The 23,980-nt window shown below is 44.4% G+C and overlaps 1 protein-coding gene across 2 annotated transcripts in view; it reads right to left on the minus strand.

Moving 5' to 3' along the window:
• Positions 1-23,533, minus strand: part of TMX4 (thioredoxin related transmembrane protein 4) — a 53,118-nt gene extending 29,585 nt beyond the window's left edge. For both annotated transcript variants that reach the window (XM_074989346.1, XM_074989345.1), the window contains exons 1-2: positions 23,293-23,533; positions 1,953-2,068 (exon numbers count right to left, since the gene is read on the minus strand). In XM_074989346.1, coding sequence (XP_074845447.1) covers positions 1,953-2,068; positions 23,293-23,495 — 319 coding nt within the window. In that variant the 5' untranslated portion in view covers positions 23,496-23,533. The remainder of the gene's footprint in view (positions 1-1,952; positions 2,069-23,292) is intronic.
• Between the last annotated feature and the right edge of the window lie 447 nt (positions 23,534-23,980).

Genomic DNA, 23,980 nt, shown 5'->3' on the forward strand with positions numbered 1-23,980 from the left:
GAACGTGGCGATCGGGTGTCTTCCTTTTGGACACCACTGATTTAGGCCTTTGACAGTCTACTTCACTATACCTGAGTATTCCTGTACCTATCCTATTACCCAATTCATCTAAATGGAGACTTTGGGGGGTGGAAGGGAGAGACAGGACAGGGACCCTGACCATTTTTTCCCCACCAGTTGATTACCGACAAGTTCACACTTTAAACAATCTTTTCCCAGCATACACATTCCAGCCAAGAACTAATGGCATGGGGCAATTAAAATGGGCAAAGCCCCAGAATGACTGCCCCCTATGGTTGAAAAATATTTTGACAAAATTACATCCAAAATCTGAATGACCCTTAAGCCCCTTGCAAAAAATTTTCTGGAGCTCAACACACTCTGTTTCCTTAGAGTGAGAAATGAGACGTTCCTTTTAATTAAGCTTTAACCCACAAGAAAAGAAGAACTGTTTTCAAACTGAACCATTTATTAATCTGGTAATGATCTGTGCATTTGCTAACTGAAGAACTCGTATCGGTAGCCTTTCAGTTTCAGAGGCTTTTGTTGTTCCTCCATCTTTCTAATAATACAACTCACAAGCACATACTGAGCCTCTAGGAACAGTCAGTATTCTCTGTTCTTGAGATTAGAGCTCAGCTTCACAAAGTACAGAAAATTAAATCTCAACTTGTTAAAATTTACAGTATGGAGTTAACGTAATTGCACTTCAGAAATAAATCCATAAGGTATGTATGGATTTCCATTTTTTGACAACCAAAATCATTAGCCCTAGAGTATTCTAATTTAATTGTAACTGGAATTTCCTCCCACTTTTATTGCAAATCGCTACTATAATTATGCTTGGCAGAATACCCTTTTTATTTCAATGGATGATACTGATGCTTAATTTAAAGCATTATATTGTCATCAATATAAATGTACATAGTTGTGGGAAACTGGGCAGTATCAGACAGTTATTTAAAAGCAGATTTTTGAGATTCACAAAGTTGAAACTGTATAACCATTAAATCATAAATCATTATTAAAGCAAATGCTAATAAGTTGTCAAGCAGCACTTTCCTTACTTCGCCCATCTGTAAAGGTTTAATCAATATCAATGGAAACATTTTTTCCACAGATTTATAAGTCTACAGTGAAACTGACATTTACTGACATTAACCTATAAAAATCTAATCCTTCCAAGCCTAACTATAATAAACTTCATCCTTCTGCAGCTAGGACAAATGCAAGATGTTTATTATTTTATCTGCACACACTTATAAATCTAACAAAGTGTTTTTTTTTTTTCAAAATGTTACATATCTGTGGCAGACCTGTTAAAAAAACAAACTGAAGACAGGAAGTAGCCTCGCTGCAAGTATAATTTATCGAACAAACTTTGTAAAAGCTTTTTTCTGTACATACTTCATTTACAAGAAACAGATATTAAACTGGACCTTTCAAACTGCTTAAAAGCATTATTATAGCTAGATAATACAATAAGGCAATAAAGCAGCCAGCTAACAAAGAGTTTATAAAAATTTCCACTCAGCTTGAGCAGACTACAAGACTTCCTCCCCTCTGCCTTCCCACCAAGAAAAATCCACGGTTTTCAACCTCCATGTTCTCCCCTCCATTATTATCAAGTAGTTGCAATATCTCAGTCAAGTAAAAGCTGAGAATACTGTGGGGAAACACTTTTATGGGATGTTCACCCCAGAGGGCACTAGAGCAGATGACCCAAGCTGATCCTTCATTTAGAAGATAGAAACATTATGCTATTAAATTCACAACTGACATCAACTCAATGAAATTGAAAGAAATAACCTTTATTTTGGTTAAATCTGATTTTTCTGAGTGGGACAATTTTTCAGGGGCACTAATAAAATAGAATATTTTCCTAGGAGTTAAGAGCTACATAGTTTTGATTGTTCCTTTTGAACACTTATAGTGTCCATTTCATAGCGCACCTGGTTCCTGAGTGACATCTACTTTTCCCACTGTCGTATCTAGATGTTCACTTTGTTTTGCAAAATTCTCCCATGCTGCTTCAATCTGCTGGCAGGCCGGACACCAAGGGGCATAACTAAGAACAAATAAAAATATTATAGATTAATATACAAACAATTTGCTTTAAAAAAAAAAATCAAGCTTTCAAGAAAACACGCCTCTGTTATAAAGGACATGTAAAACTACTGTTCATTGATGAGTAAGCAATTTTTCTAATTTTCTTCATATTAAAACTATTGGATTAAGAAAAATGTCATGCAACCTCAACCAGTTTTCTATAAATCCCTGGGGATTTTTAAACAATCCACAAGTTTGAAAAGCCCACCTTTTTCAAAACTTTAACACTCCAGAACAAACAACTCAATTTACACACAAAATGAAATAAGTTTTATGGAAGCTGTGAAGAGTGACAGAAGAGAGGTATTTCTCTAGAATTTTTGCTCTAAAGATAGTATTTGACATCACCTTTCATACACCTAAAGCTTTCCTCTAAATTACATTTATTCTAATTTGTTATGTGATATTACCAAGGCAAAGCACCTAAATGGTCAAGGAATATTTGTCTTGACAACATTTTTAGAAATACACCCCAATCCTGCTTTGGGCAGGGGGCTGGACTCGATGACCTCCTGATGTCTCTCGCAGCCCTAGGATTCTATGAGTCTATGGAAAGTAAAGTTCATCTCACAGCAAAAAGGCAAACAAGAACCCATAAAAACTACATGTAGGAATTTGAAAAAGTAGGAAATAGCAGAAGAGGAAACAGTGAGTTCCACAGCCAATTGGCAGAGGAAGTAAGCTGGGAAAGTGTAGAGGGCAGGGCAACCTGCAACAGAAGCTTATAACAGAAGGAAGAACAACCTGGACATTAGAACATGGCAAACCCCAGAACCAGCTGGTGGCAAAATCTTGATTACTTTGTTTCTTGAGAGCTCTCAGGAATTTCACAACCCTCTATTATAGTCTTAAAGGGAAAATGAGGGGGGAATATAAAGCTATAGCTTGCCTGGGGCAGCTGGAGAGCTAAAGACAAGTGCACACAGTTTTACAAATGTGTGTGTTGTGTGTGGTGCCCTCCATCCATCATTATTCACACAGAACTGGAGGGAGGAAAAGATGCTGAGCTCTACAACCATAGCTGTAGAGGTAGAGACTATCCTTCGTTTGGCCCGCTGCCCATCTGGCTCCACTCCCCTGACAGAAATAGGGGAGCACCTTGTCCTTGTAGTTGACTTTTCCAATTCTGCCTGGCTCCTTTCCTAGCTCAGGGAAGGGAAAACAAAGTCACACACGCATACGTACTAGGTTCTGAGGAGCAAACTGCATCCTACCTACTAAGTCAGCCAAAGTGAGGCCATCTAAAAACACAAGTGTATAATATACTTTGAGAGAGAACAAACATTTACAGTAATACTGTAAAAATGCATTTCTAACAAAGAAGAAAAACATGTGCTTTAAAAGTCAAATTCCCAAGAGAAAGGCCTCTAACAAACAGACCAGACAATATTAAAAGAAAAAATTCTATAAATTAACCCTGTGCTCTATGAAGAAAAGAATAAATTACTTGAGGTACACTCGGAAATCAAAAAGCAAGAAGAAAAACTATTTAATGAGAAAGCAAAAGGTGAGAGATAAAGTCACTGCAGACAGCTGATGTGAGAGCTATGATAAATAAAGTAAGACAAAGACAAAGAAAATCCATAGGCCTACATCCAAGTAAGCAAAACTGGGATTTAAGAACGCTCTTCAAGCTTTCCGCATTCAGAATAGTAAGAGAATTAAATATGTGCTATCCTTTTATAAATCAAAGCTCCTGTTTGCTGAGATTTCAAAATGTAAAGTTTAAGATCTACAGGAAAGAAAAAAATATACATGAGAAATAGTAAACTAAAACAGAAGTATTTTATATTGATTTGAGGGTAAAAGATAAGCAAAACCCACTCTTACACTACAACCCAATTTATAGGAAAGGCTAAGCAGGACTGTGTCACTGTAGTCTAAATTAAATTGAGAACAATATTAAAAAGCTAAGCATAACTTTTAAAGTAAAACATTTAGCAAAGGAGAGTCATTTTATTGAGAGACGAGTTTGGGGCAAGGACATGAAGTCTTCATGTCAACCACAAAAAATATAAAACAGGCAAAATACAGCTATTTAGATAAAAAGGGAGAAGAAGAACTTCACACCAATTCTTGAAGTGGGCTTATACAAGCTTGATTACACAACAATATACCCTGCCCAAGATCTGCAAGTGGCATCAAGAGCAATGAGAATTGTTCTTACTACCAGAGAATCCTCATCTCTTATACGTTTCTCACTCTACACAATGCATATGTCCTATAACATAAGGTACCCCAAAAGCTTTCTTTTACATAAACGTCCAACATCCTGCATCACCTTAATTCTCATGTACAACCCCATCCCATAAGGGATCCACATAGACAAATCCTCCTTGTGGTCAGTGCTGACTCCAATGGAGGGGCCACATAACTTTATTGTTTGTTTGACAATAAACAAAGAAATAGCATGCCATGGCTGAAGAGGCTACATCCATTAACTGTTTCTGGTTTACTCTTTTTGTTAATGTTGAGACAGTAAATGGTGTGCTCTTATTCAGTAGTAAGTAATAGACAGGGTTGTAAGAGGAGAAAAAGACTATTACAGGCTCTACATGCACCTTTAACATTAAAAGGAAGTTGCACAGTATTACTGACGAGCAGCCAAACTTTACTAGGCAGCAAACTTACTAAGAACTTTAAGAAGAAAAAAAAAAAACCACACACACCATCTTTCCTAGATACCATCCCTTAACTATTCTTCCCCCTAATTTCTCATGGGTTTTGCAGCATGCCTAGGAAGTCAAACAAATGTGGAATATTCCAGATAGGGACTTTGCACAGATGGCTCAGCTACCAGTCCTCCCATCCTTTTAAAGGAAGTAAAATAGAGCTGGAACTTCACTACCGAGCTCAGCTACATTACAGATTTAGATATAAATGTGCTGCCTGGTCTAACAAATACTTTTAGGTGTAACTTGGCTGTGTTCACAGTAAAGTGCTTACATTTTTTATTCCGTTACCAATCTGGACACAGAGATGATTACTATATTCTGCAGTTTATTGTTCACCTGTCACAAGCATTATGAATGTGACACTACTGAGCACACCAAGAACAGCGGGCAAGGGATTCTGAGTGAGAATCAGGCTTCAGGGTAGCCTCTGTCCTCAGTTCTGCTGCTTTTATGCCCCAATTACATAGACCTGCTAAGACAATACACGATAGCAGCTCTTCCCCTCCAGTGGGCTAGAGGACTGCAAGCCCACCTGCAGGCATTTCTGCCAGAAGTTCCGAGAATAGCGAGAAAGAGCTACAGTCGCTGAAATCATCTTCTGGCACTATACACAATTTTGAGAAGCTGCAATCCACTTTTAACTTTCACTGAATATCTTTATGCATCTTAAGACAACGGGTTTTGAGTTATTTCTTTGCAATCCACTCCCCAACGTGGCCTTACAGACCTTAAACTACTATAGTTGAGTTGTAATCAGACATCACAAAAAATGTAGTGATAATAAAGAACACAGAGAAAAACAATATGCACTGGAAATTTACAAAACTATCAAGAATTAAACTGGATGGCAACTGGAGGAAAGGACTATTAAGAATGTGTGTGCAGAATGGACATTAAGGATGGAAGGAAAGAAAAAAGCTATTTTGATTCTTCTTTCTCCTATTTCCTCCTGTCTTCATATCTTCTTCTTAAAAATGGCAATGGTTTTAAATAAAAAAAAAAATTACAGAAGAGATAAGACTAAGGATAAGCAAAGACAGAGCTCTTGAATGAATTAGGTTTTATCAAGTTACATATAACTGGGATGGGTTACAGATTAATAAAAAAGCTGGAGCCAGCCTATGTCCCTACAAACTAATAAGTGGATGTAGTGATGGGAGTTTTACAACCCCAGATGCACTACACATTTGTAGTGTGTTACCTAGGTATATAATCACAAGATTTCCAATATTTATAACAGCAAAGGAGTTGTGTGTGTTTAAACTAAAATGCCACAATCTGATTTTAAAATAAGATTACTGTATGTTGAAGTTTCCGTGCCTACCAGTTACAAAAGTAAAGCTACAAAAACATTTGCAGATATGACAGATGACTGGTTTCCTGTGAGCCTACTGAATTTACAGGTGACTGCTAAATAACCAACTTTTTTACACTGATGCTAAAACAGAAAATATTCAAAGTAGTTTTCCAATGCAAGTAGATAATTTTTCAGATGAGTGCAATAAATGTGACAGCCAGCCAGCAAGAGAGGTTGGGGGTGGGGGGAAATGGAATGCTTTTGATTATAATTGTAGATCACCATTCCTTAGATGAAGTCTTTTCCTTTTAGAACAGGTCAATGTCACACTGACATCTGTACATTGTTAGCACAACCAAAAACATGTATTCTAGTGCAGTTACAAACAGATATGATTGAAGAGTATTTATTTGTTTATGTTTTTAAAACTGCCTATGACGCATACTGATGCAGGAGTATAGAACTGTTATTAACAACTCAAGAAATACTCATTTGCAATCTCTGTTGGAGAGCAGGAGATGTGCCACACAACATGAAGGATGCAAACATCATCACTCTCTACAAAAACAAAGGCTACAAGGGTGACTGCAACAACTACAGAGGCATCTCGTTACCGCGCATCGCAGGAAAAGCATTTGTCCACGTCATTAACAAACACCTGCAAAAAAATCGCAGATCGAGTCTATTCAGAAATGTAATGTGGCTTCAGGGCTGGCAGATCAACAATGGACATGCTTTTCTCTATTCAACAACTACAGGAAAAATGCAGAGAACAAGGAAAGCCATTATTCATACCACTTGTGGATTTAACAAAGGCATATGACACAGTTAGTAGATCAGGACTATGCAGACTATTAACCAAGATTAGCTACCCACTGACCCTACTCTCAAGCTCATAACATCCTTTAATGAAAACATGAAAGCAACACTGCAATATGATGTCATTCAGGATAACATCCCATTCGTTGTGGTTCAAGAATTCTGTTACCTTGGATCTGTCACCACAAACCTATCCATGGACAAAGAACTGAACATCAGAATTGGGAAGGCAGATGTTATTTTTGGCAGACTTACGAAACATGAATGAAACAATCCGATGCTGACAGTGAAAACAAAGGTACTAATCTACCAGACATGTGTATTGAGTATCCTGCTATATGGTTCTGAGGCCTGGACCACCTAACCAAACCAGGAGAAAAAACTGAACAGAGTCCATCTTCACTGCCTCCACAGAATTATGAATATCAACTGTCAAGATCTAGCATACCCAGCCTTATAGCAATACTCAACAGTAGAAGACTACGTTGGCTTGGTCATGTGAGAAGAATGCACGATGAACGTCTTCCCAAAGAAATCCTCTTCAGTGAACCATCATATGGGTTGGGAAAAAGGGGAAGACCAAAGCTAAGATTCAAGGATATATGCAAAAACGACATGAAAAAATTCAACTTAGATCCAAAATCCTGAAAATCTACATCAACAGATCGAAATACCTAGTGAGGACTGCTACATGACAGGGCACATCATCCTTTGATAGGATATGTACAAGCCACGGAAAAGAACTTCATCTTAAAAGGAAAAGCTCTCAGACTCAAGAATTCGGAAACAGACATGCAGTTATTGCAATCAACCGTGCAAATCCAATATTGGGCGGATAAGCCACAAGAGAAGCTGAAGACTTAAAGACTGACCATAGGTCCTCACCGCTGCTGCCAACCACCGTCCCTCAAGACAAAAAAAAGAGGCCATACTATAGTATAAAAACAAAATGTTTTCAACCCTTATCTACAATACACTCTTTGGATAAGAAAGGTGAAATCACTTAGGTCCAAGTATCAAGTGTGGATACCTAGCCTTCAACCCTCCTGTATAATTTAGTTTGAGTCCACATGACAAACTGTGCCACTGGAAAATTAAATAGAACATTTAACACAAAGTTAAGCTCGATATTTTAAATGCAAAAATACTCAGAAAATTAAAAAGGTATGGCTATTAAAGTAATTGTCAGAAGCTGCAGTGAATCTATTATCAAGGTAGAAATGGTCCTATATCAAAAAAGGACAAAGCCCAGCCTACATAACAGCTGTGAGATCCTTCTCTTTGACTGTCCTCATTTGCATCTATTGATATATCAATTAATGCTTTATTAAGGTATTTATATTGAATATCTAATACTCTAATAACCAAGTCACTCAGACCACATGTTGGCACACCAACACTGAGCCCAAAAGACTGAAGCTATCAGTACCATTTGTTTTGTCTATATCTGATGTTTTTTAAACCACTAAATGTATTAAAAAATAAGGACAATTCTCTGGAGTACGATTGTTATTTATTTCCACTGTTTGCTAGAAAACCTGGTGTCCATAGTTTCAAAAACCAGGGTGCCCATAAAATACATGCACACACAATCAGACAAGAATGCAGGAATGCCATCTTATGACAAAATAGCATAATAAAATTCCTCTAATCCTAGAACTTCGCCATCACAGAAATTATTTTATACACCTCAGAATCTGAAACGAAAAACCTGAAGTTGTACAAATATTGGCATTTCATAAATGCCAGCTGATTCAAGAGTAAAAGACTTTGCAAAGATAAAACCTTTAACATTCTCAAAGCTACGCAATATTCATTAAACATCACAAGAAGCCTGTGATCAATTACATCTGTTCATAAAATGGAGGTTAATCCACAAAGAGGTAAAAAGACCTAATATGTAGACATGCTCACAAGTCAGTGGGGACTGAGAGTGCATCACATCCCTGAAAATTAGGGCACAACTCTCATTCTCGAACAGACAGAGCCAATCAGCAGAAGTGGGTATGATGAAGTTAAATGTTAGTGCTACCATGAAGTGTCTCTGCCACCTCATCTTGCTATACCTGACCAATGCACCTGTCACATATGTTGCATATACATTCACAGTTTTGTCTCGATCATTGATATTTCTTCTTCAAGACCTTCTGTAAAGACTGTCTCCAGTTGAGGATATAAGTCAGCAAAGCTTACCAGCCCTATTATTTATCTAGTCCGCTGACCTGAAGTCTTCTATTTTACTGCTTCTCAGTGCATGCATAACTGTAAAACATATTTCATCTTCAACAAACAAAGCTGGTAGGTTTGGATTCACAAAAACAGCTGGAATTTCAACACATATCACAAAGTACCTCTGACACTCTAGAAGAAAATGACAAAGTGACAATATGCTGCACGATCCACTGGCTTTTAATGGAGTTTTTTTAAAATATGACTAAACAGTTTGTGATGTACAGATAACAAGGGCACTGGTGCTATGTGAATACATTTTTCTTAAACTCCAACACTTTTGGGTAGGCAGAGCCATCAACCTCATGTGTCTATCTTTCAATTCTCTCATCCAAATATTTTCCAGGATATTTAACTGCTTACATACTCCAAACTTGCAACCTTACTGCAATTCCTACAGAGTGTAAAATGTTATATTTTTGAGGCAATGTTCAAGCAATACCCACCTGATGTATCTAATATAGGGAACATAAGCAATATAAGTAAGAGCATTGGCCTGCTAAACCCTGGGTTGTGAGTTCAATCCTTGAGTGGGCCATGTATGAATCAGGGGCAAATAGATATAAAAAAATATATATATATATCTGTCTGGGATGGTGACAGGTCCTGCTGTGAGTGCAGGAGACTAGACTCAATGACCTCCTGAGGTCCCTTCCAGTTCCATCACACACGTATCTCCACTGGTATTAAGTTTTCTGCATCGTAAGTGTACTTGCAATAGACCACAGAGTGTCTGGTAGGATTGGCATTAAAATCATTGCTCCAAAAAGCCAAAGGTCCTTAATTTTTTCCTCCCCAACAGCACTGAGTAAATGAGTCACTTTAGTAGACTGCAGGCACTAAGTTAGGGAGAGCAGGATTGCTGTGGAAGAGCACAAAGAAGTAATGCCATTTCTGCACGGGGAGAGAACTGAAGTGCCAATAAAGAAAGAACTCAAGAAAAAGTACCTGAGGTTTTTGGGCCTGGCTTGCAACTGACAAAAAGATCCCAGATAAGCTCAATCTTTGCAAGTTATTCTATACAGTCCTGGGTGCCCACACAACAGGAGGCCGGGGCATCTAAAAAACCACTGACTGTATCATTGCTCACAAAGCCTGTGAAGAATGCTTGTAACGCTAGTCCAGCTAAGCTGTATGAGCACCATATAATAGTTTCTCTCTGCAGTAGATGAGAAACCAAAAGAATGGAAGGCATCTTACCTCTACCCTAAAAAGCAATGGCTCACATTTTGCAATCTATCCTCACTGCCACCAGCCTCAACTATCTCATCAACCACCTTGCTAAAGACAGGAGGAATTATTTTACCAACATAATTGCAGATGCTTATTTACAGGAAAATAGTTAATGTCTGCATATCACCTCTATTACTGTGAAACGTATGCACCCTTCTCTTTACTCCCTACACCTGACTTTAATAACTGCCCCACAATACTACTTTGAGCTATTTATGCCAATCCCAGTTTCCAAGATCCAGCACAAGATCTAGAAATGACAAGGCAATCCAAGGAGAGCTGGTCTCTGAAGTTCACACACACACGGTGCACTGAAATTCGCCAAACAATTTTCTAACCACAGCAGCATTATAAGGGAGGTAAAAGTCTGATAAAATTAATCCAGAATAAACTGCATTCTGGGAACACCCAAATTGCTTGAGACTACTATGGACAGTTCTTCTCTATCATGCCATTGGGAAGCATGTCTGAACTAGAACAAGAGCAGGGAAAGAACGCCAACTATGAAGGGCACATAGCAGACAACAAAGATTATTGATTTTATTGTATCAAAATAACTATTTTGTTGCTGAGCACACAGGAAACAAGATGGATTTTCACAAACCACAGCAAGCGGCAATTCTCAGAACCCCTGAATAGAAAAGCAAGTTCTAAGAGGCCTGCAAAACCACACCAAGGAGCCAAAATCCTCCTGTGGGTTTGACCTTATTAAAAACAACATTAGAAATGGTTTTCATTATTTATACTGCAGGAGCACCCCACAGCCAAACACAGGTTTGAGACATAGTTGGGTTAAGAACTCTTTATTCACAATAAGGCCCTATACATGAATCTTAACATCTTTAAACTTTTATCACCTTGCACTACAACCAGATATTAAGGTCATTGTGAGAGTCGAAAAGGCCACTCGTGAAAACATATCCTTAGAATGCTCTTCTCTGCTTTATGTGCAAGTATATACCCACAGAGAAACACACTGTATATGGGACCAAATACGGAAACAAAATTAGCTTCAAAAGAGTGAGTTAAACTTTACTAAAGATGTTTGTTGTAGAGATAAAAATATTAGTTAAAACAGTTAACCAGTTAAACAATTACGATTATACTGGTTAACCATTGGTGGGCTAGTGCAGGGCAGTGGTTCCTCTGTGGCTGCAGTCCCACTGGGTCTACAGGGCAGGGGTCCTACCTTCCTGCCATGGCTGGGGCTATTCTGGCCCATCCCACCTGCCACAGATGGAGCTGGGGCTACACAGCTGCCTTCCACATGGCTGAGGCTCTGTCTGACACAGCTGCATCCCTACCTATCAGCTTGACACAGTCACAGCCAGGTCCCTGCCAGCCAGCCTGGCGCTGCCCGGAATCATGCCTGCCCAATGCATGGCTAGGACCCAGCCTGCCCAACACAGACAGCCCCACCCGCAGCCCCAACACAGCTGGGGTCCAGCTGGGGCTGCTCCAGCCTGGCATAGCTAAGAGGATGAGCCACCAGATCAGGCATCAAAAGATTATGGAGGACAAGAAATGGAAAAAACTGGGGATGGGGTTTTATAGGGGGGAGGGAGAGCTCAGTGGTTTGAACACTGACCTGCTAAACCCAGGGTTGTGAGCTCAATCCACAAGGGGGCCATTTAGGGATCTGGGGCAAATAGATTAAAAAGGGGATCATGCTTTGTCCTGCCAAGAGGGTAAGGGACTGGACTCAGTGGCCTCCTGAGGTCCCTTCCAGCTCTATGAGATGTGATTCAATGGCAAACTGAGCAGAGAACACCAGACAGTGCCCAAGGCTCCTCAGGCATCCAGAAAGCCAGTGGATGTGGCCCAGAGCAACTCCACCTGGAGGAAGGATCAGACACAGGCCCTGCAGTTGCAGATCCGCCCCCAAACTGAACTTCCTCCTATTGGTATGATGGGCAGAGCACCAAGAGAAAGTTAACAAGGAGGTCTCGTAATTTTGCAATGCCCCGGATAGGATGTGCATAAATCAGGACATGCAGGGGAAGGATACTCAGTGGTTGGGTGGGGAAGAAAGAGCCAATGCAACTCACAGGGCCAGGGCCCGATGGTGAGGTACACTGCATCAGTTCCCTGCTGTACTCTCACTCATCCAGCTCAGTGACAATGGTAAGGCAGAATGTCCTTCAATTTTGTCCTATCAAAACTGATACGCTTTTTTACAGCGCCAAGAGAATGAGTTATTTTCCTTTCAAGTTCAAATCCAAATCTCAAAGGGCAGCCCCAGATCTTATGCAAAAGATTCTCTCAAAAGAGGGGGAAGGAACACTCAACTCTTGTGGCCTGTTACCACCAGTACAGTTCCCTCATTCTGCACGTAATCTGTCACTCTTTCAAGGTCAAGACTGACGGAGAGCCTCAAATATTTCAAAAAGTATGTATAATAGAACAATCTATTCTGGTTCTCCTCCTTTCATGTACCCTGGGCAAGACTATTTCACCTTGGTTTTAGACCTAGTTTTGAGGGGAAAAAAGTCTCTATATAGACTTTGTCAGAGATTGCACTTTGTGTCGAGTCGCTAAAACACTGTTTCCCAAATTGTGTTCCACAGAACCCTAAAATGAAAATGAGGGTTCTGCAAGAAAATTCCATTACAATAACATTTTATTATTTTAAAAATCATATTCGAGCATGTATTAATTTTATTAAAAACAACTTCCATTTGCATTTGCCATGATACATGTCCCTGTGTAATGCCAGTTAAGCCAAAGAGCGGGGATGATGATGTCACTACTCAGCGCTGCACGTGCAATCAGTGGTGCAATTGCCTGTTATATACCACCATAAATCCCCATAATCATTCTCAGGGAGTATGAATCACATGGGTGACTGAATATGAACATAGTACAGTTGCATGATTTCTTGTATTTAAAAATTTAACCATGACAAATATAAATTGACTACGATCAGGGTCAGCAACCTGTGGCTCCGTAGCTGCATGCAGCTCTTTAAAGAGTCATTTGTGGCTCCGGACACTGCCACATGTATATACCACCATAAATCCCCACACACACTCTCAGGGAGCATGTATCACTTTGAGGCAGCTCATGTCAAAAAAGATGTGCAATTTGTCAGTTGTTACCCTTTGCCAGCACATACTTGTGCAAAACTGGGCTCTCAAATTACACAGCAACAAAAATGAAACAAGGAAGTCAAATGACTACTGTGCCAGATATCCGAATCCAACTTTCCAGTATTAAACCAAGTATAAAAAGAGTTTGCCAAGAAAAGAAAAACCACTCTTTGCATTGAAAACTGCCAATACAATGCATATCAGTTTTTGAGCTTTATGTTCTGTACACACTGAATGTGACTTTTTAAAATATGTGCAATAAAACTAAATGTTGATCTCATGACCTTGTTTAGCATTTGTTTATTATTATCCTTACTTATTTGTGGTCTACTTTTTCAGCTCCATATATAAGACTGTTATTAGGGGTTCCTCAACATCCTCTCAAATTTAAAAGGGTTCCCTGGCCAAGTAAAATTGGGAAACACTGCTCTAAAGCTTTATTAATACAGTGATTCATGAGTACAAAGACATCCAGCAGCAGGAGGAGGCTAACCAGATTATAACAGTGAGGGCAGCATGTATGATTATCTGCCTTGTGGGCAGCTGGCACATGTGCACTTGGTGCAAGGAGTTTCTGGCCCTCAGACACCAAGTACAGATTCTTGAGACCAGAGTGGTTGACCTGGTGGTGTTCAGGGAGACAGATGGCAGGTCTTCGTGAGAAGTGTTATCATGTCAGGTGCAGAAGTGCCAATGCAATGCATATGACGACAATACTCTATGCCCTGGGTGGACAAACTATGGCCCATAGCCCATGTCCAGTCCCTTAGGCCTTTTGATCTGGTCCTCTGGCTCTAATGTCCTACTCCAGCTGGGAAGCAGGATTGGGGACTTGCCTTGCTCCATTCACCCAGCATTCCCACATGTTCAAGATCTGCATGACAGGCATCAGGTCACACATTACTCCAGCTACACAACTGAAACATGACTCATGTGGCTGTTACTTGTTGGCTTAGGTGACTTTCATAGCACCCTGGGGCAACTTGATTGTGGGCACCATACAATTTCCATACCCAGATGTGGCCCTCAAGCCAAAGCTTGTCCATTCTTGTGCCACGCTAATGAGAGAGTGCTCTCTCATTGACATAATTATTCCACCTCCATGAGAGGCAGAAACCCTGTTGGCAGCAGAATGTCTCTTGCCCACCCAGACAGTACTTACGTCACTGTAACTTGCTCCACCTCGGGGCAGGGTGTCTTTCACACCCTTGAGCAATATAAGTTAGATCAACATAAGCAGCAATGTAAATCTGACACGAGATACACAAAAGAGACCTTCTAAAACGAGGAACACATGAAACCCAAAAGCCACACTAAAAAGCCAGGCTCTATTGATCAGGAAGATATAGAAGGGATTTTGGATGTTATGAGAGAGAAATCAGTGGAGAAATCAATGGAATAACTTTCATTGACTTCACTGGAGTCAGGATTTCACCTCAGATTTTATTATGCACAAGAATCTATCACTGTTGTCCACCAGCCTCAAAACTTTCCAGACTGCATTTCCCCAATAACCTTTCTATTGCTCTTCCTCCTATCATCTGCAACACCCTCCCCATTCCCCTAACACATTTTTGTCAGATTAGCATCACACTTTCTCTTTACTTGAACCTATAGTCTATTTTTTAAGTGATCTCCACTCAGGGTGTGCATGTAAGACTTCTTAGCCATGAATATGACTGTTAATAAATGTGGCATTTTATTCAGATTTAAGGTGTGATTTCCTCAATATAAATAACTCCAAAACAGAGATACATAAAAAGAATTCATAATTATGCTCTTAAAAGCATCTCCTCCCTTTTACAGCTGAATATGATAAAGTAATCAAGCATTTCACTTAAGCAGGAAGCTGTGACTCATGGCATCAATACACTGTTCACTTTGTTACCCACAGCAACTAGCACTGGCACTGTTTTCTGCCACTGTTTTCCTCCGCTTCCGTTATTTTAGAGGCAAAGCACTGCAAAGAGTAGCCCTTGACTGAGGTTTTTTAACATGCACAGCAGCACAGAGACAGCATGGAGATTCTGGCTGATAAAACATGGCTTTTTTTAACCTCATTAAACCATGCACTGAGAGGCAAGCAATATATGTATCACAAATATATAATACACAAAACAAAACATTAGGAATGCAAGTAATGTTATCACTGCTCTTCGGGACTTAAATCTTTCAAATTCAAATCTTGTTTTTATAACAGCTGCCTCAACATCAGCCTGTATTGATTAAGCCAGGGCAGACAAATTATCTTTTATTCCTTTGGAGAATGCAGATTCAACAAGATTCTGCAGGAATAGAGACCCAATGTCTATGACAAGGTGAGAGAAGTGTCACCTTTCACAAAACTCAGTAAGTCTCAAATGCATGTCATCTGACCAGTCGATATAAAGATCCAGGAATTAACTCATATAACACCCATATCACAATGAAGTATACTGATGCTTTTTCACATGAGCAGAAAAGACAGAGGTGACTTCCATCAATTTGTCCACGACGGCTGCAGAAGATATGCCTATACTGCAACTGAACACCCATGGCTGGCCCATGCCAGCTGACTCTGATTTGCAGAGCATGGGCTAAGTGGTTATTTGATTGTCATGTAGACGTGGCTTAGACTCCAGCTAGATCCATGGGACCCTCCCACCCATCAGAGTCTACAGCCCAGGCTCTAGCCCAAGATACTAGACTGCAGTTACACAGCTCCTCAGTCCAAGTCCCACAAGCCTGGGCCAGACATAGATTTTTAATAAGTTTTTACCCTAACTATACTTAAAACCTCAACAGCAAACACTAACTCTGGATTCTACTGCTGTGCACAGTGTTAGCACAACACCTTATACTGTAGACTTGCCCACACTATACATGGAAGACAAATGAGTGGTATTACATATCAACAACCAGCATCCCTCAAGTAAAACGTGTTCTTTTGTCTACAGGGAGTAAAGCTCTTATGCCAAAGACAGTTATCCTGCATTTCACTGATAAAACAGTGATATTCTCCCCATGCTTTATGAAAATCAGCTTATGACTATAAATATTCATAACTCAGAAACATGTTACAAAAAATATCTCATGTAACCTATCAGTTCTAAAAGCTACAATCTGCTGGATCTTATTATACCCTATTTTGGTGCATGTACCATGCTTGTACATGAAGTTAGAATTATGAAGTGTAAGTCTGATTATAGTTTTAAATGTGTGGATGAGACACATTATTGGTGCCCCAGAACTCTAATGATTACAAATCATTGTGGTGATTACCCAAACAGCTTTGTGCGGTAAGCCTAGAAAGTGGTTGGTGCTAAAAAGACATGTGACCGTACCACCTGGTACTGAAATCAATTTTGAATCTGGTGTTTTAACATGAGAAGAAGGGATACCAAACAACAGATTCCAACTCTGTGAGGGGGAAGTCTATTTCAGCAGTGCAAAGCTACCAGCTCTTTATCTTCATCTAGCTGTTGATACTCTAAGACGGTGGTGTCCTATACACTCCTCGTGTGGTGAATGAGGCAGTGGAGTGTGGAGAAATTAAGCTCCACAGCTCAGCAGAGCTGCACCTGGGGTGCCCCTCTGGACACTCTGTGCACATGCCTCACCACATCATGGGATAAGCATGTGGCAGCAGAAGCAACCTCTGTAGGAGTTCCTCCGGTGTGGTACTTGCGACTCCATCTGGGAGCTGTGCAACTTCTTTGGCCCCAGCATGGATCCTGCTGACCTGTCATCTGCAGCCCAGCGTGGCCTCAGGGCCCAGCATGGCACCTGCAACTCCAGCAGCCCCTGATCCAGCAGCGTCTCCAGCGGCGGTGACTCTGGTGACCCATGTGGAATATACAGGTGTGAACAGGGGGTGTCTGGCTCGGGGGGAGGGGGCATTTATTTAGAGAGGGTAAGAAGGGGGCCTGTGGTAAAAAGTGCAAGGATGACAACCACAAGTGCAGCGATCCTTGATCTACTATTGGACTCCTCAGCTCTAAGAAGAAACATAGAACTCTGTAGGGCTGGAGACCCACTCAGAGCAAAAGATCATCTTTGACTTTAAATTTATACCTCCAATAAGAACAGCTATTTCGGGAAGTGATTTGGAATGAACCACACATTTCATACATAACTTAATTTAGTGACTTACTTTGATCTGTCTGTTTTCACTCGCAACAACTTAGATCCTACTGTTTGTACTTAATAAAAAAAACCTTTGCTTAGTTTCAGGCCCAGTGTAAATAACCTACCTGGGGGAGGCAACTACTGTGGCATGTCTCTCCTGATGAGATTCACTACATAAAACTTACAGAGAAAAATAAATTTGGAGGGGGGGTTAGTTTTGGGAATTAGTTTCCTCGGTGATGTGCCCTAGAACTGCACCCTCCCAGATCCCAAGTGTTTCAGGGTCTGCATTGCTCTGCAAGGAGGCAGTATCCCCTACTCTGTGCCTTGTGTGGCAAGACCAGAGGATCTGGCCTAGAAGGAGTGTGAGACAGGGAGTCCCAGAGAGCAAGAAGGTGGATGTCAGAGGCCTGATCAGCACATTAGGGAACACTCCCCAGGGATGCTCTGTGACCACACCCCACCACGAAAATGTTCTGGAGTATATCCCAGATTCTGAAACTTTGCCAGCTGCGCACAGGTGAAGTTACAATAAGCCATCCGTAAGCAATTTTTTATTGGGGTGTTTTATAATGATACACAGTACCATTCTGGAAAAGAATTTGACCCTTCATAGCTGGTATTGTGCAGAATAAGTTAAATCTGAAACGCTGACATTCAAGATTTTTCTATCTGCTGCTTATAAACAGTATCAGCACTAGGCTAATGAGTTTATATTATTCCCTAAGTATTTGCATTATATCACTTTGAACAAATGACAGCATTTTTCAGATATGTAGATTGACATGGTCTAGACAGCAGCATTATACAGGTTGCACATGCCTGGTTCAGCACCCTCAATACCTGATTGGTTCCTAAGGAGGGATTCTGCCAGACCAGGGAGGTTAATGCCTCCCCCAATTCCCAATCCCTGGCCACAGCCACTGGCCCTCCAGCCCTGACTCTGCAACCCCACGTGGCTACTGGGGGATGCTGGACCCTGGCGCTCCAGCCGTTGCCTCATGTGGCTGCCCAGGGTATCATACAGTTAGTGTCTATGTAAAAATAGAATGCAACCATCATAAGGGAAAAGACTTTGGCTAAGTCAAGTCCTGCTCCTCAGACTCAGGTAGTGGTAAAATCTGGGCTGACAGGTTCCCGACCGTACCGCCCCCACAACTCATTACATCATCTATTTTCACTACTGCAATGCAGAGTTAACAGGACAGTTGTGTGTGAAATATGATTTGCAAACTGACAAAATCTAAACTGTGTGTTAGATCTTAAATGGTTTGAGTGAGTGAAAAGCTTTGTTATATATTGCACAAAATGTCTTCTATTTAAATCCCGTACATGAGGTCTAGACTAAGATTGTCTCCAACTTGTAGTTACTGAAAAGATCCTAGAATATGATTAACTTAGTTGATTTTCAGTGACCTAGAATATTTGACATACGGCAGTAACAAGGCAAGACTCTAACTACTTGATAACCTCAACTCTATGTTATTGTTTTCCTCTATTTTATCAGAAACTTTTGTTTCATTTTCTTATCACATCTTTGCATTTCAGACACACAATAATACAAAATAAACCAATGAAAAATCCAATTCCAATCCTACAAACCTTACTCACAATAGTGAGGGAGTGTCTCCAAAGTAATGACTTCAAGATGGTTGGACATAATGTCTATTCAGACTACTAACTGGTATCACTAAGAATTCAACAGGCTCCCAAGATCCAGAATTCCTAGGTGGAGCTAGATATTAGAGGAAGGGACTAACTTCCCATTACAGGGTGACTCAATCCCTGTAAAAGAAAAATAAGGTAGAAAAAAGCCTCGGGAAATATTCTAAACCAAACATTAATGCAACTTTCAGATGCAATGGTAGTTTACATTCTAAATCTATCCATGTATTTACTGAAACTTAACACCCACTGCAATCAACCTTGACTCATGTTGTTCAGACATTCACACACTTTCTAGGAATAAAGCATACAGAATTAGATCATCTAAACTAACTTGCTGCTTCATTTTAGGACTAAGCTCTTTGTTCTCGTTGAAAATGGAATTTAAGAAACAAGCACACACAAACACTTCTCATAACATCATTGCAAAGGGTATCACTAATAGGTTTGCTTTTACCTGCGTGGATAGTCAAGCTGTCAGAATGCTTTTACAGAAAAGCAGCAAACATTCCAAGAAACAAATTCCACTTTTGTCAACATCCCCCCTGAGCACAAAAACATAGGATATTATAATCCCCTCTTAACTTTTGTTTTTAAAAGGCTTTGTGGAAATGCAAATTTGTTGTTTCTAAACAAATATAGGTGGGCTGGCCTGAAGTTTGAAATATCTGTATTTCAGAAACATGAATAGTCTGATATCCTGGGTGAAATCTTATCACCACTACAGTCAATGAGCATTTTCCATTGATGTTAGTGGACTTTGCCCTACATGAGGTGCGGTCCACTTTCATAAAAGTCAATAGCTGAACACCAATGCATGTCAATGAGAGAAAAAATGGGCTCATACAGCACTTTGTGCTTCATATCGTCCAAAGATAAGAATTGGACACACCCAGCTAGGAAGTAAGAAGTGGGACCAGAGGATGTTATGGTGCAAGCTAGTTCAACAACCTACTTACACTCACATACACTGTGTTCCAGTTCTGCATTCCTTATTCCAATGAAAGCTTTTAGCGCATAGAAGATTCAGGGCGCATGCTTAATTATCCAAATGCAAAGTCTCACCAAAGTCCATGGAACTACCCACAAGCAGCAAATTCAGCACGTTCTTAAGTGTTTTTGGCCCGTATTATGCAAAAATTATTGAGTAGATTTCATCCCTCTCTGATGAAGACAGAGACGTAATAGTACATAATATTCATATCATAAACATTTTTTCCTTTGTATAACAGAGTTGAGGGGAGCAACAGAAAACTAGGAGCCTGGTAAGACCCTCCCTGGATTTTCTGGATCAGACTCATATTACAGAATGTTCTTATCTATTACCTGAAGAAACACACTATACTTGGGGTGGGGGTGGGGGCGTTAGTTACTATGTGAACAAAAATAAATGTTGCAAGTAACGCAGTTACTCCTTTCTCATTCTAAGGCAGTATAGGAAAATGTTAGCCTAAGGATGGCAACGTTATTTAGACCACTGTGGTATTTCTCCCCCCCCCCGGACCTGTCCCTCCTCAGGATGGGTGTTTGGGCCGGAAAGGGTGCACAGTGTTGTAACTTCACTGCCTACAGTAGTTTGAGGGGCAGGGGAGTATACAGTACGGTCATCCCATCTCCCTCAGACAGAGTGCTGCCCAAGTCGGGGCAATGGCCACAGGCTGTGGGAAGAGGTAGGGAGCAGTCCCCAGGGGGGCAGTTGAGGGGGACAGACTGTGCATGAGAAAGATGCACAGTCCCCAGCAGGTGCGGGTGAAAGGAAATGAACTGTCTCTGGACACGGCGGGCTGTTTCCAGGAAGGCGGGGGGGAGGGCAATAAAGTGAGGAACTGAGCCAAAATGAGGGGAGCTGTCGCTGGCAGGACTCTTAATGGGGAGGGCAACCTGCCCTGGATGCAGGCAAGGTGGGGGAAATGCACTGTTTCAAACGGTAGAGGGAAGCTATGGAGAACGGACTCTTGCTGGGAGAAGGGCCAAGTGACTAAGGACAGACTGTAGGGGGAGGGGTGACATGAAACAGACTCTGGAAAGGCAGTGTCTGGGGAGGTGGGGTTGGTGGACACAGTGTCCCAGGAGGGAGCTGCGCGGGAGTGGTGGCTTCAGCGGATGGAACATCGGGGGACGACTATGGAGGGCTGTCACTGGGGCGGGGAGCAAGAAGGACAAACTGTCCTGGGACAAACTGTCCCTGGGTAGGGGGCAATGAACAGATGGTCCAAAGAGCAGGGTGAGTGGGCTGGGTTGTGATGGAGGGCAGACTGTCCTGGAGCAGGGGTGTTCTCCATAGGTATGGAGCAGAAGACAGGTGATCGGGGGAGGGGGGGAGCAGCTATGGAGAATAGGCTGCCCCTGCTGGAGAGCAGACTGTGTCCAGAGAGCCATGGATGACAGGCTCCCCAAAGGGAAAGTGGACTCTGGGGGGGCCTATGGCGGGCAGGCTGCCCCGGGGTGGGAGGACTGTGTCGGAGGGGGGAGGGGGGCTATGGCGGGCAGGCTGCCCCGGGGTGGGAGGACTGTGTCGGAGGGGGGCTATGGCGGGCAGGCTGCCCCGGGGTGGGAGGACTGTGTCGGGGGGGGGGGGGGGGGGCTGTGGAGGGCAGGCTGCCCCGGGGGAGCGGACTGTGTCGGAGGGGGGGGCCTATGGCGGGCAGGCTGCCCCGGAGGAGCGGACTGTGTCGGAGGGGGGGGCCTATGGCGGGCAGGCTGCCCCGGAGGAGCGGACTGTGTCGGAGGGGGGGCTATGGCGGGCAGGCTGCCCCGGAAGAGCGGACTGTGTCGGGGGGGGGGGCTATGGCGGGCAGGCTGCCCCCGGGGTGGGAGGACTGTGTCGGGGGCGGGGGGCTGTGGAGGACAGGCTGCCCCTGCGGTGGGAGGACTGTGTCGAGGGGGGGGGCTATGGCAGACAGGCTGCCCCGGGGGAGCGGACTGTGTCGGGGGGGGGGGGGGGCTGTGGAGGACAGGCTGCCCCGGGGGAGCGGACTGTGTCGGGGGTGGGGGGGGGCTGTGGAGGACAGGCTGCCCCGGGGGAGCGGACTGTGTCGGGGGGGGGGGGGCTGTGGCGGACAGGCTGCCCCGGGGGAGCGGACTGTGTCGGGGGGGGGGGGGGGGCTGTGGAGGACAGGCTGCGCCGGGGGAGCGGACTGTGTCGAGAGGAGGGGCTGTGGCGGACAGGCTGCCCCGGGGGAGCGGACTGTGTTGGGGGGGGGGGGGCTGTGGCGGACAGGCTGCCCCGGGGGAGCGGACTGTGTCGGGGGGGGGGGCTGTGGCGGACAGGCTGCCCCGGGGGAGCGGACTGTGTCGGGGGGGGGGGGGGGGGCTGTGGCGGACAGGCTGCCCCGGGGGAGCGGACTGTGTCGGGGGGGGGGGGCTGTGGCGGACAGGCTGCCCCGGGGGAGCGGACTGTGTCGAGAGGAGGGGCTGTGGCGGACAGGCTGCCCCGGGGGAGCGGACTGTGTCGAGAGGAGGGGGGCTGTGGCGGACAGGCTGCCCCGGGGGAGTGGACTGTGTCGGGGAGGGGGGGCTGTGGAGGACAGGCTGCCCCGGGGGAGCGGACTGTGTCGAGAGGAGGGGCTGTGGCGGACAGGCTGCCCCGGGGGAGCGGACTGTGTCGGGGGGGGGGGGGGGCTGTGGCGGACAGGCTGCCCCGGGGGAGCGGACTGTGTCGGTGGGGGGGGGGCTGTGGCGGACAGGCTGCCCCGGGGGAGCGGACTGTGTCGGGGGGGGGGGGGGGGGCTGTGGCGGACAGGCTGCCCCGGGGGAGCGGACTGTGTCGGGGCGGGGGGGCTGTGGAGGACAGGCTGCCCCGGGGGAGCGGACTGTGTCGAGAGGAGGGGCTGTGGCGGACAGGCTGCCCCGGGGGAGCGGACTGTGTCGGTGGGGGGGGGGGCTGTTTCGGACAGGCTGCCCCGGGGGAGCGGACTGTGTCGGGGGGGGGGGGGGGGGCTGTGGCGCACAGGCTGCCCCGGGGGAGCGGACTGTGTCGGGTGGAGCAACCCAGGGCAGGTGAGGGGTGGATCGCTGGGGCCCCGGAGGGGTGGGGGAGGGGGCGGGTGGCGGCGAGCCCGTTACTCACAATTGCACCATCCACTGGCCCTGCAGCACCAGGCTCCAGTTGGCGGCGCTCAGGACCCGCACGCGGCTCTGCTGCTGGCCGGGGCTGCCTCGCTCTGAGTCGGCCGCGGCGGAGCTCAGGCCTGGTCCCAGCACCAACCAGGCGGCCAGGAGCGCTGTCACCGCGGCGCCAGGCCTCGGCTGCCGCCCGCCAACTGCCGCCATATTCCCCCGACCGACCCAGCCACCCCACAGACTGTCAAGAAGCGGGCTGGGGCGGGGCCTCGCGGCGCGGGACGGCAGGGGGCGGGGCCTGCAGAGGGACTAGGCGGGGCTTTGGGCAGCGGGGCTGGGCCGGGGGGCGGGGTTTGGAAGGACTGAGCGGGGCGCCACTCCGCGGGAGCGTGGTTGGAGGAAGGAGGGGGCGGGGTCTAGATAGGGGCGGGGCAGGGGCAGAAGGCGGGAGTTTGGTGGCTGGGTGACGCCTGCCCAGCGCCAGGCCCTGCTCGCGGTGCGGGCAGCCGGCAAGCCCAGTGCCCTGCCAAAGCGGGGTCCTGGCGGCTCTGGTTGGCACTGCTCATTGGGCTGTTCAGCACCTGGTTGGTGGCACAGCGGGGGCTGGGGCAGGCTCCCTGCCTGCCTTGGCTCCCCTGAATCCCGGAAATGTTCACCAGAGCCCCTTAGCCCCGAGGCGCAGGGAGGCACCGTTC

The sequence above is a fragment of the Carettochelys insculpta genome, chromosome 3 (genome assembly GCF_033958435.1).
Source record: "Carettochelys insculpta isolate YL-2023 chromosome 3, ASM3395843v1, whole genome shotgun sequence".
Lineage (NCBI taxonomy): Eukaryota > Metazoa > Chordata > Testudines > Carettochelyidae > Carettochelys > Carettochelys insculpta.